General features: G+C 40.7%; 1 protein-coding gene across 13 annotated transcripts in view; it reads right to left on the bottom strand.

The window, feature by feature from the left end:
- The window catches only part of ABCC5 (ATP binding cassette subfamily C member 5), a 46255-nt gene that overhangs the window by 10540 nt on the left and 22306 nt on the right, over window positions 1-13409 (bottom strand). For 11 of the 13 annotated variants that reach the window (XM_041405668.1, XM_041405666.1, XM_041405667.1 and 8 more), the window contains 15 exons: window positions 12864-13012; window positions 12186-12293; window positions 10054-10404; window positions 8390-8461; window positions 8137-8261; window positions 7442-7514; window positions 6704-6907; window positions 5887-6030; window positions 4061-4166; window positions 3209-3393; window positions 2036-2182; window positions 1603-1732; window positions 899-1052; window positions 656-784; window positions 120-306 (listed from right to left, as the gene is read on the bottom strand). In XM_041405668.1, the coding sequence (XP_041261602.1) occupies window positions 120-306; window positions 656-784; window positions 899-1052; window positions 1603-1732; window positions 2036-2182; window positions 3209-3393; window positions 4061-4166; window positions 5887-6030; window positions 6704-6907; window positions 7442-7514; window positions 8137-8261; window positions 8390-8461; window positions 10054-10404; window positions 12186-12293; window positions 12864-13012 (2264 nt within the window). Of the gene's footprint in view, window positions 1-119; window positions 307-655; window positions 785-898; window positions 1053-1602; window positions 1733-2035; window positions 2183-3208; window positions 3394-4052; window positions 4167-5886; window positions 6031-6703; window positions 6908-7441; window positions 7515-8136; window positions 8262-8389; window positions 8462-10053; window positions 10405-12185; window positions 12294-12863; window positions 13013-13409 lie in introns of those variants that run through there. The other 2 variants (XR_005952776.1, XM_041405677.1) reach the window with 2 other exon arrangements.

Here is a 13409-nt window from a genome sequence, read left to right as displayed (position 1 = left end):
TCCAAGACGAGCGCTCAGAGCCCCGCAGCTCCTCTGAGCCAGCGCTAGATGCGGTTTGCTCATTAGCAAGATCTACATTAAAAGAGAAATTAAATATTACAGTATGTGGTCACACTCACCTGCACAGCATAGGAGATGGCCAGCCCAGCATAGGCAGGAGGGATCTGGCCATGCATCAGGACAATCATAAGGCCAGTGGTTGTGATCAGAGCAATGCTGATGATGTCCAGGCGCACGGCCAGCCAGCGCATCGCGCAGCTGAACAGGTAAAACGGGGCCTGGTTGTCATCCAGCAGCTCCTGGTACCTGGAACAAACACAGCAAAGGTCAGTAGACTCCATGAGCCTGAAGTTCTACAAATATCAGACCTACTTAAATTCCTGTTCCAGTATCAGGATTCGGGGTGGGAAGACTCATCACTGACCAAGTTTCAAACCAAAACATGATGGTAGGGTTTGCAAACTTTCTCCACCACTGCTCTTCCCAGTTTTCCCTTACCCTTCCATCTGTTCTCCCAGTTTTTTTCCCCAGAGAAGTAACTTTCAGTCACAGAACCAATGATCCACCAGACCCCAGTAATAAATCCTTCTGAATGCCAGAAGCTGTTGCATTCAGCTTTGTGCTCCACCATTCCCAGATGGCTATCTTCACTGACCTGTGCAGAAATTCCTGTCCCTTGTGGTAGGCATGGATTGTGGAGAGGCCCTGGATGCTAGATGTAATGTGAGACAAGAATGGAGACTGTGTGATGTTGTCCAGACGCTTGAGCTCTCGAATAAAGACTCTGGAAGGAAAGAAGCACTTTGAGTTTCGTGCAGAACCACCATGTGCCAACCACTACGTTGTACTTGAAGGTGAAACTATCTGTTCTTTCAGCCAAAGCAGCTGGTGCACTTACCTAGACACAACATGCAGAACTGTGAACAGGACAATGAGGGGCCCCACTGCCACCAGGAACCAGGGGAAAACCCCAGAAATCACCCCCACACAGAAGAACACAAGGATGACATTCTGGATGAACATTTCCGCTTGAAACGGCAAACGAACGTCAACTGGGGAAATGGAAGGAAAAGAGGAAGATTTTGAGTACAGAAAACTAAAACAACCCATGGAAAACAACTCAGTCCAGCTGTACCTCAGTAACAAACACAGGGATTTCTCATAGCTTATTCAAATTAGAAATGTACATTTTCATTAGGATGTTATTACCTTATGAGTTACTGGCAGTCTAATTATTCCCATTTGCAGAAATAGCATTGATGTAACTCTGGCCTAATTACCACCTCTGCTGCACATCAGCTTCACTCTAATGTTTTAAGTTGATCCTGTATTAACTGCTGAGAGCCAACGTGCAGCCTGAAGGTACAACAGCAGCAGCACATTTCCTTCTTTATAAGTGGAGGGGATGCTCAGACCTGAGCTACCAGCTGCCTTCTAGAATCATAACCCAGGTATATCCCAATTCCTGCTTCCTTTATTGCAAGTGCACATTTGGCAACAGACACAGGGTACAATCACCCCAACAGCAACAGACTGGAGAGTGTTCAGGGCCTAACTGGGAGGTCTGAATGTGGGATTTACAGGGCACACAGTGAGAGATACCTTCATCCATGTCTTTGGAAAACCTGTTGAGGATCCTCCCAGTGGGTGTAGTGTCAAAGAACTTCATGGGGCTACGCAGAATCCTTCGGAAGAGCTCGTCATGGAGCCTTGAGGATGCTCTGAGAGTCCCCTGACAATGCAGAAAAAATTGCAGAGTTGTAAAGCAGTGTTTGCCCTCCTGCCACCCAAATATTCTACTCCCTTTCTCTCCAACCATAAGATTTTACTGCTTCCAACCAATGAAGGAAGCCATTAATTTGACCAGAAGTTCAGCAGAAACATGGTATAGCCTCAGGAGATGGCTATGGAAATATTACAATCCATTATTGACTCTGGTTCAAAAGTCTCTCAGGAGATGATCAAAAGAACCACAGAGACAGCAATTTCCAGAAGCAGGAGTAGGGGGGAGACCAACACCAGCACTGGCACCTACCTTTACAAACACCACCCCACGAACAGCTTTCAGGATCAACATAACTGCCATAGACAGTGCATAGATGCCAGCATAGTAATGCATGTGAGGGTTATCTTTCATACTGTTGCTTATGACAGTCTCATTTCCCAAAGTCACTGTGGTGTTCTGCAGAAAATTCAAGGTTTCAGAGGTTAGTTAAGACAAGGATGAAGCATGTATACATTACATGTGGTAGAATTTAACTGCCTTGTCTCTTCTCCCACTACATTTGATATTTCTTCTTTAAAGTACTTCAGTGACCATTGAATACATCAGAAATTTTTCCCTGGCAGAGATGCTTGACTTGTAGATTTGTAGACCTTGATCTTTTTCCTACAGTATCTTTCAAAATACTACCACAATGCCTATTTAATTTGATTCCTAACATCTCATTTCATGCTTATTTCTTGTGTTCTTCTGAACAATGTCAGATATGTGGATACCACCACAAAGCCATATTCACCTTGGACAGATCTTTATCAAGCACCTATTTGTGCCACTATGCAATAAATTCTTTACTGTCCCACTGTTATACATTCTCATTCTCTTTTATTCCTGATCTTTAAGTATGTTTAAGGACCTCATTGCTGATCCTAATATTGTTGGCCATCTGCACTTCATTATTTCATCTTTGAGATATGTACCTTGCTCTCTGTGCCCCCACAAAAAAACTCTTGCAATTATATTTGGATTTTTAAATACAACAAGACTTGCAATCAAAGACCTAAGAGTGGGAAAAAGGCCAAACCATCCCAGGTCATCAGAATCTTCAAAGCCATTTCCAAAAGGCATTTGACTCAAAGCCATATTTTAACAAAAATTTTCCTGTTAGGTATAGCATCACATTTAAACAAAACACAACACTAAAATTAGCTTGTTGGCTCCTTTCATATTTTCACTTCCTTTTCTTAGACTAACCAGGAAAAGGAAGAAGAGGGCAGCATTAAACCACATAAGTTATTATATCTTTCTTATTACTGGAGCTCTCTTATTCCTGGAGATGAGCTCCCTCATGAGAGCACTTCCTGGGGAGCCTTACAACTTATTTAAATTAGGAAGCACCAGTTGGTCTCACAGGACTGCTTGGGATTAGTCTAGCAGAGCAAACCCCCAGCTCATTAGACACAAGAGTAGAAAAGCTATTGAACTTACTCCACTGCCTTGCTTGATCCAGAAACTCAGCCACCAATTGCTAAAAGCTGTGCTGCCCACATTTAGCACAAACAGTGCCATGATGATGAGGAATGCAAAGGGGCCTCCAGCTGCCTGAATGTAGACACCATAAACAGACCAGGGCACAGAGCCTTTGCCTTTCTCTTCCAACTGGACCAACTGGCCTGGGAAACAACAGAAGATGAAGAGGGAATGAGGAAAGCTCTTCCATCAAATTCCTGTAAATTTGTGAACACTCACAAAATTAGTCTTTCAAATGGTGCAGAGTACTTTCAGAAACGCACACTTTACGTCACACTTAGAACTCAGTGGTTCAAGCAGTTTTTCAAGAAGTCACATTTCTTCTGCAGAATCGTTTAAGTTATTGAAAAAGAGCTGAAAAAGCCTCATCAGCACAGACTTAAATGTTAGGCTGGGATCAGTCTCACTATTGCTTTTTAAACCCTGAAGTTCAAAGCTAACATTAAACAGAACTACAGAGGTCAGACCTTCCCTTCATCCCTAAATGCCACTGCCCAGGACTGAGTGCCAAGCTGTACACATGGCCCTCTTAGGACAGGAGGGAGAGGTGGTGTGGGAGACAAGGCAGTACCAGCTCCTTTGTGCTAATGGCATCTGACTGAACTTAAAAACATTGTACAGGCACCCACATTTAATGAATTAATGAATGTTCTTTGCCCACTGCCTGTCTCCTATCAACCACACTAAGTGATTAGGATTGAGACAGCTTCCAAAGCCTGAGAGGTAAATTAACAATATACTTTGAAGCACACGTTTTGAGCTTATTGGAGTATAAAATAATTACAGCCAGAAATTTGATTACATAGTTACCCTCTTCTTCCTTCTTTACAACCTTCTCCTTCTTCACAGACCCTGTTTTGGTACTTTTATCCTGGGGCCTCTTCAATGAATTGTTTGTGTTCTTCTTTATATTAATCTGCAGGAAAACAATGACACTAAACAGTAGTTGGCTTTGACATTTTCATATCTAAACACAAACTTTTATTTATCTGCCACCTAAGGACAAAGGCTTTCAATAGCTCAGCATTCACATCAAGGAGACTATTAACTTCACAGTTATTACAGATGATGGCCAACTCTGGTGGATTAAATATTCCTCCTCTATTAATCTGAAATACCAAGCTGTACAGGTGGAGTGCAAGGGTAATTTCCAGGATCAGTGAAATTGAGTGTACATGGTAGAGGAATGATATTCCTACTACTGCAAGAAAGATATAATCTCCCTAACCCTTGTAAAAATAACTCACTTTTTTTTTTTTTTTTTAAGAGGCTTTTTTCCCAAGCACCCTAGCACTTAGACACATTTCATGAGAGCTTTCTTAAGAAGTCAGGTTAACTTGATCTTCCAGAAATCCAATATCCAAACACTAAAGTAACACACAAGCACTGTTCTAAACCCAGCCATCTTTCCACAACTGGGAGCTACTGCCTGTTCAGAGTCAGCCTACACAGACTGAAACCCCTTACACACCATGTTCAGGGTTGCCTTGCCACACTTGACACGAGATCAAACCACAGAGAATCCAACTGATCGTCTGTTTATTCTTATCCCACAGGGAATGCAATTTAATGGTCTTTCCATGAGCTAATGTTTACAGCAACATTGAAGGTCAGCCAAGCATGAAAACTGGAGAATCTCTTGTTCACTATCATTATATTAGTCTTAAAATGGCAGAACTATTATCTCCATGCCTCAAAGGATATGCAGAGCAACGCTTTATATCCTTTTGCTTCTTTCACAAATATCTCCCAGGAGAATGTGTCAAATGCCTTCTGTATCAGTAATTCTTATAATGCTTCCTTCTCAGAAATGTTTTGTTCTAAATGTCTCATGAGTAAGGAGCCTTTCATCTCTTAAAAAATAAACTGTTGATGTACTTTTAATCTTTTCTTTCTAAGAGAAAACACACACAAAATTTAGACAAGTTCTTATAAATCAAAATGCCAAGATCCTTACTCTAGAGATTAACTTCAGGAAACAAAGAGCAGAAGGGTGGGAAAAATTAAATTGCTGGAAATGTAGATGTTGTTGTACTAAATGCTTCTTGTTATTTTCTAGATTTACAATTTTTCCACCAGTTGAAATACTAGAGCACATATTCAAGTTTGCATTTACAGACTTTTTTCATAACAGAATTAGTGTCAAAGCAAAACATTTTTTTCTCAAACTCCCCCAAAACACAGCATTTTCAATTATGCTTCCAAAATACTGTCACATCTAACTCTTGACAAGTTGTGTCACACCTGCTGTGCCTCAGTCACACTCCACTGAAAACATAGTAACAAGCCAGTAAGAATTTTTTCAGACAAAGGTTGTTGAAGATCTGCATAATTCAGAGGTAAATTAAGGAGTGGAGTGTACAGTAAGAGAAGAACTTCCTGCTCTGAGCATCACCAGGGGAGACACTACAATATTTTCATTAACTCATGAGCTCATTGGCAGAGTCCTCTCTAGCACACATTCCCTAAAAACAAACTCTGACAAAATGCTAATGAAGCAGAGATTATTCTATAGGAAATCTACTGGTCAGATCAACACATGAAAATGTGTGAAGCCATTTTCCACATTTTCAACAACATCACTTGGTTCACCTCAGAATAGTCAAGATTCAGAGCACTTTAAAATAAACAAGTACCTCAATATGTGGTGTTTCTCCCAGCTGTAGGCTATTAAAAATAGTTGCATAATCCCCATTTAAATTCATCAGCTCCTCATGACTGCCTCGCTCGGTAATGCAGCCTTCTTTCATGAAGATCACTTCATCACAGTCAACAAGATACTGGGGAAAGTGGCAGCAAGAACAAGTCTCTATCACGATGTTCAGTAACCAAACACTCCCACACAGCCCTTCCCAGCAGCTTGTAGTCACTGGCACACAGCACACCTATGCCCACACAACAGAAAGCTGATTTACAGAGGTCCTCCTCTGACTAGAGCACCATGATTACTCACACTACACAAATAAAAAGTTTTTGTGTCCTATCAAAACCAATCTCTTCTGGAAGACATGACTCAGGATACTTAAACACTGCAAATACTGACAGACTAAGAACTAATATTTCTATGCACAGAAGACAGCAAAAAAATCTCAGGTACCTCAATTCTGATTTACTAACACCAAATATAACTGTTTCTGCTGTGATATATAAAGCTATAAATAGCTTTATAGCAAGTTAGCAAAAATATTTTTGAACAGGTATTTATTTCTCTGGTAAATTTTATTTGGCCAAGGGTTACCATTCCCAGTCAGACACCAAGCAGCACTGGCATCAAATAATAAAATTGGGCTCAGTGTACACTTGCAAACCTAGTTTATAAATGTAAACCACGTATTCTACACACAGAGGGTTGTCCTGTCACAGGTCAGGGCACAGAAATTTCCAGTATGAAGGCAACTGTTTAACAAACAATTTCAAGAAAGTCCCAGTAAGAAAGTAGGGGAGATTCAGTACCTGAAGCTGATGTGTGATGAAAAGGACAGTCTTTGACTTCAGGTGCTTCCTTATTGCACTGTTAAAAATGTGATTTCCAACGTGAGCATCTAAGGCACTAAGGGGGTCATCGAGGATGTAAATGTCCCTGTCACTGTACAGGGCTCGAGCCAGACTGATTCTCTGACGCTGTCCCCCACTCAGGTTAGCCCCTCGTTCACCAATCTGCAGAGAACACACCCATCATTTTATTTCTTCAGCACCATGCAATATAGATGAACAGATTAAGCAGATCATAATACTCATTTTTATGTATTTTGATATATATATTCCCCCACAACATTTTATATTAATACATATATGTATTCAAGTTTAAGTGTCCACTTTGTGACATGTTTTATACATTCAAAGTCAAGGTTAATATGCTTGAAGTGTGGTAGTACTTTCTTTGCTTATTTTACCTTTTATGAATTATTATAGCCATTTGTTTTCTTAGCTATTTTAAATTAAGTTCAATTAGGTCCTGTTAAGGCAGCTAAATTTACAACACAATAAAAAAATTCCCAAACAGTCAGCATCTCAGTAAAAAACAGGGCACAACTCTTAACAGTCCAGGGCCCACTAAGGTTACCTCAAGAAAATGCATTCAACAGCTTGGCTCATATGCAACCCAAGTGATGTACCCTCATTCCAGTTTACCCTGCCAAACCAAAACTCTTTTCTCCATCTATTAATTAGTTTAGTATAAGCAAAACATACCTCTGTCAGGTCCCCATTTGGAAGGATGGCCAGGTCAGGCCTTAGACAGCAACCATTCAGCACCGTATTGTATCTGAAAAACAAATAGATAAATAGTTAAGAACACTGATTTTTCCCACAATTATTTAACTATTATATTAACTACAGCATTATATAATTTTCTACACTAATAGCAGATATTCTGGCAGCCCAAAACAATTTAGCTGTCTTGGAGTCTCAGGCGAAAACTGAAGTAAAAAAAGTAAAAACTTTTTTTACTTCACAAGCATTGTTAGGATAAAGAGACAATTTGTTTTCAGGGATAGTTGGCTAAGGGCCACAAGAGAGTCCCTGAGTGGAGGGGGCCATGGAAGACATCAGGATATTGCACACAGCAGTTGTTGTGTTTGAAGAGGGCAAGGCCAGACAGTAAGAGCAAATACCACTTTAGTGCTGCCCACAGCAGCTGCTGGTTTTAACCAGAGGGCCAGGATGAGGCCCAGCCTCACTGCAAGGAGCAGGGCCAGGCACACTGACAGCCACCAGCCCCAGGGCCACACGCAAGAGGGGCAGGATCCCAAATGGGACTCAGAGGAGACTTAGACTACAGAAGGGCACAGAGACTTGATCTGCAGTGTACTCTGCATTAAATTCTTCCCACTCTTGGGCCAAGAACCACTAAGCTTCCACAAAAATCAGCAAGCAGCATGACAAACCTTTCCTCATCATACTCCTTGCCAAAGAGGATGTTGTCCCGCAGAGTGGCGTTGAGGATCCAGGCCTGCTGGGCCACGTACGCGAAGGTCCCGCTCACTGCGATGCTGCCCTCCAGCAGGGTCATCTGCAGTACACACCAGCTGTGAGATCATGCTACCCCGTGCTTACATCACACTGCATTCTACAGAGTACAAATAAGTGAAATACGAGATGGGAAAGAAGAGCAGAAATACTCAAGACGGGATTTCTCACCTGTCCTAAAATTGCTGAGATGAGTGAAGTTTTTCCGCTCCCCACACTGCCACAAATTCCAACAAGTTTTCCCTATGCAGAAAGGAAAAAAATTATGGTACTCATTTCTTAAGTTCACCATCCCTTTCAGAATTCAGGCTACCTTTAGTATCTCTGAGAGGACAGTTGGATATTAATGACAGCTCTAAAGTGACATAACAGACAAGAAAAGCAAGAGTCAGCATCTTAACACTCAAATTGTATACAGTGAACACAATCCCACAGTGAAATAAAACCGAAATCAACTCTACAAGTAAAAATAAAGGTTTTTGAAGATCAGCTTCCTTCTTACTATGGTTACAGGCCCAGAGGACCAATAAACCAAAAGCACCAAGGTCTGCCTGAACAGAATGCACTAAGATGCTTTTGAGAGTGATAAGGAAAGAGGAAAAGTCTGAAAGAAAAGAGAACTTAGCACATATGGGTCCAGTCAAACTCCTTGCCAATTAGACCCAATTTGCTAGAGAACATATACCAAGAAAATACTAGAATTTAGTCACTTGGAAGAATTTCTCTGCAATAGAATAAGTGGGTTAATATCCACATTAAACAATTAATTTATCACGACTATTTTTGTTCCTTTTGTAAAAAATGTCAAGTGAACAAGAAAGGTATATAGACACTTGTGGAACACATTGCTGGCCTTCTCTTGATAGCAGAGAAAGACAAAACAGCTTTTTTTTGACTTCTGAGACAAAACCAGCCTTTACATTTCCAAGTAACTGTACTGCTATTTGAGGCAATTTTTTAAACTATAGGCATTCCCCCCAAGAGTTTAAAATATAGGTATTTTTACTGTTTAAAATAGCTTAAACTATCCCTATTTGAGGCAATTTTTTAAACTATATGCATTCCCCCCCCAGAGTTTAAAATATAGGTATTTTTACTGTTTAAAATAGCTTAAACTATTCCCTCTATTTTTGTAACTACATAAGACAATTTAACCATGAATACCTTCATAAATATACGGATGCCATTATTGCAGCATCCAACTGCCAGACTGCAAAGCTTTTGTATGTGTAGATAACATCAGGTATTAACTTCAATGCTTTTTCTTTAACATCTTACATGCTCTTACCCACCTTGGAGCAATAGCTCCAAAAGCTTCTACAATTCTTGAAAAACTGTATCCACCTGTACAAAAATTCTCAAGGAAAAAAATTGCTCATTCTTCAATGAAAAGCACTATTATGTTCCATTGGAACACCTAATCACCTAAAATGCTCACCCAGAACACAGATGAAACTGCAAAATTATCAAACCACTGCAGGAACACACTGTTCACCAGCAGCCCACTGGTACCTGGTGCCCTGCAGATTCTCTGAGCACAGTGGCTCACACACTGTCCTAGGAGCTGCAAACCCCTCAGCTGGATGTGGAAGCTATACAGCCTGCCCTTGTTTCACAGGCTGTTTGCAAAGATGTAGTTGCTAAAATGGCACAGCTGTTTACAGCAAGATCAGACACTGCATCCTGGATACTGCAGTTGCCATGGATATTACAGGAGTGCACAAAAGCAATATGCTCCATTTCATGCAAAATGAAACAGCACACACTCTGTTCCAGGGGACAGCTATAATGAGGCTTTTGAAAAGCTCAGATTTCCTCCTCTGATTTCTTCTTACCTTTTCTATCTCCAAGTCAATGTTGTACAGAGTCCTCTGAAGCCGAAGGCTAACCAGGTGGATGATTTTGTGCTCCTCTTCAGGGCTGTGATGGTCATCACTGTCCACTAGAAGATGGCCCTTCTGCTCTGCCAGCACAGCTTGCTGTCCCTCATTCTGTAGCTTCATTTTCTCTTTCTTGCTCTTGGTGACTTTCTTGTCTTTTTTCACTTTGGGGGTCAGCTTTGGTGAGCTCTGGACGCTGGCGTGGGAGAAGTCCCAAGCCAAGGTAGCATTTTTCACCTCTATCGCGGTGTGAGGATTGGCTGGTTTTTTCTTTATCATATGAACCTCTTCCATTAGAAATAAACTCTGATAGGAGTTGTGAGAGAGGTGTAAAGATGAGACACCTGATCAAGACTGGGAGACAAGCCTACGGCACACTCACGCAGCAAAACACATCAGGCTATATAGTAGGAGGAAGCTGAAGAGCAAAAGGTAGCTCATTAGTGTAAACTAACTCCAGGTCTGCTAAGTGGCTGGGGCATTCCTGGATGTGGTGGAAGCACTTGGATACACTTGACTTTCACAGAACTGCAATACTCTGGATGTGATGTGACAGGCCTTCTTCCTTTGACACTGTTTGCAACTGCAGCTCTGTATGTTCCAGATTAAAAACATGAGCGGAACACACAGGTTGGAGAGGAGAGTTCACCTGGGACAAAGTGACTGACTTGTCCTGCACACCAAATTGTTATTGAAGGAGACAGAATGGCTTTTAACTTGAGCCTTTATCCATCAACTTTTCTGCTGGGAAAAAGCCATCTTGCACAAGTGCAACTGATCTACCTGAGGCTGCTTGGCAGGAAGTCAGTCAACTGTATCACATTTTCCACCACATCCATCAGTATTTACAATCAACAGATTAGGAAGACATTTTTCACACAGTTTAATTACAATATAAAATGCTTGCCACTTAAACAATTTGTTTTGAACCAAGTAGTTTTTTGTGACTAAAACTTGTCAATTCCCAGCTTTATTTATTCTTGCAATTGCTATGTCTGAATCACACATTCATAAGAAAGCTCAAACTCATTTACAGAGCCAAAACGTCAATTAAATTTTTACTGTGATGTTAGAGTATCCTTACCTTATGTTACATTTCCTACACAATTTATAGACAAACTGGGAGAAATTCAATTTCTTTTCCTTCTCTTTCCTCCCACAAAATTCCCTTTAGTGCACTTAGACTTAAGCTAGGCTGATTTTAGGCTGACTCAGAAGATGAAGCAAAATTGCTCAAAAGCAATGGAATCTCAAAAAATCACTCTACAGATCCTGGTTTTCTCACACAGAAAATGCATTTTTTCATGAATGCATTACAGAGAATCCATGTGTCTGTCAATGCTTGTGAAAGTTTCTCTTTGAAAAGGACTATTTTCCATTCTGGAAATTTCCACAATGTGTAATGCACTGTTATCTTCAAGAGACAAGACAAAGCAAAGGTCTCCCCTCTGCATTCATAAAGTACACAGTGTATTCATCCTCCAATCCCCATGATGGAAGATAAGACTGTTCATCATCAGGGTTTTACATTTTCTGCCATAGATCTGTTTTGCCAGATCACAACTCCATTTTACTGATATAGAGGAATTTCAGCCACTTAATCTGGTCTGGAAATATAAAACCTCAGGGTTCTATGACCACAGATAAAACCCCACTGTTTTTTGTTAACCTGCTTACCTAACAGCTGATATTTTCACAAAGCTTTATTAGCAAAGCATAAAATTTCATTGTACACATCTTGCAGTCTTTTCATACAGATGTTCTTAAAATGGAGTTAAAAATTATTATACAGTGAGCCACTGAGTCCTTCACTGTTATCTCTTCCTATGGCCAACTTCAAAATCATAAAATCTTTGAATCAGACTATTTTGCTTCTCACACTGGTGTTATTTTATTCTTAAACTGCTAATATTCCTTCACTACATTTGTATCTCTTGAGAATCAAATTATCTAGAATGCTAAGTGTAAAGAAATAAAACTTCTCTGCCATTAAAATCATATTACCTTCCAAGTGTTCCCTTTGCATCTACTGAACACATACAACACTCCACACTTACAGAGAAAACTGAGGCCAGAGGACTGCTTACCTTAAATCTGTCAACAGAAACAGATGCCTCAGACAGAGACTTCACTGAGAACGGAGTTACTTTGAGAGCAAAAGTCATTGAGTTAAAGACAGTGACCACTGTGAATGCCTAAAAATGAGACAAAGAAAATAATGACACCTGCATGCAATATTCTAACAGCTCCAGCCTTCTAAAAGCTGAAACGGCACAGCAGCAAGTCAAAACCATAGAAAAGGCCCAGTCCAAGAACAATAATTTAAATATTCAACATATTCTCAAACAGCAGATCTACCCAACTCCTTCTATAGTGCTTTTAACAGACCATGACAGACTTGTTCTGTTTGTAGGTCAAATTCTGCATTAACCTACTAGTGAAGACAAATTCAAATTCTATTTTTAGACATTTGTGCTGTTTGCATCCAAGCACACTGCAAAACAAAAACATCCAGTAATCCCCAGTGCCCCATCCAAACAGGAGGACTTATTTACATTCAGCCCAAAACCTGTTCTGAGGAAGGTCAGGACAAAAGAGCACTCAGAGCCTTTTGTGCAAGACTCCACCTGCTGCTGTCACAGCCATCAGGTATTCACTTCTGTGAGTGAGGATAGAGCCTGGCCCCATGGGCACAGCCACATGAGAAATGGCTCTGCAGAAAAGCTGCAGAAGCAAAAGCATAAAGAATATTTCCAACAGCTTACCTGAGCTGCTGTAAGGTCGTAGCCAAGGATCATATGGACAGAAAAGGTCACCACACTGGCAATGACAACGACAATGGGAGCCACTCCCACAGTGATGCTCTGGAAGTAGCCTGCACGCTCCAAGATTTTGCGCTCCTCCTCACGAATTTCTAGAAATACAAAGAGGGGCTCCACGTCTGAACAGTGATTCAGGGGGTACATACACAAAACAGACAGTACCATAGCACCACAGCACCATAAACACTGAGTAAGAGGCCTAATTCTTCATTTCAGTGTTTATCACATGATAAACATTCTCATAAGGAAAGCAATTATAGAGGAGGAAACTATAATGGCCTAATCTCCACACAAATATAGGAATTTTTTAAATTATAAAAGAGGAACAAAATTGAAAAACTTAAGATTAGTGTCATGCCACAAACATCATTACACAAGATGAAATTTTAGAAGCAGGTCTGTTTGTCCAACCCACTGTGCACAGCAAAGGAGCCTGAAGGATGAGTGTTCTTACACTGCTCGTACAGCAGCACCTACAGCACAAAGTCA

This window comes from Onychostruthus taczanowskii, unplaced genomic scaffold (genome assembly GCF_017590055.1).
Source record: "Onychostruthus taczanowskii isolate IOZ18803 unplaced genomic scaffold, ASM1759005v1 scaffold24, whole genome shotgun sequence".
NCBI lineage: Eukaryota > Metazoa > Chordata > Aves > Passeriformes > Passeridae > Onychostruthus > Onychostruthus taczanowskii.
The sequence above is the reverse complement of the archived record's forward strand: the minus strand, read 5'-3'. Positions and strand labels throughout refer to the sequence as shown.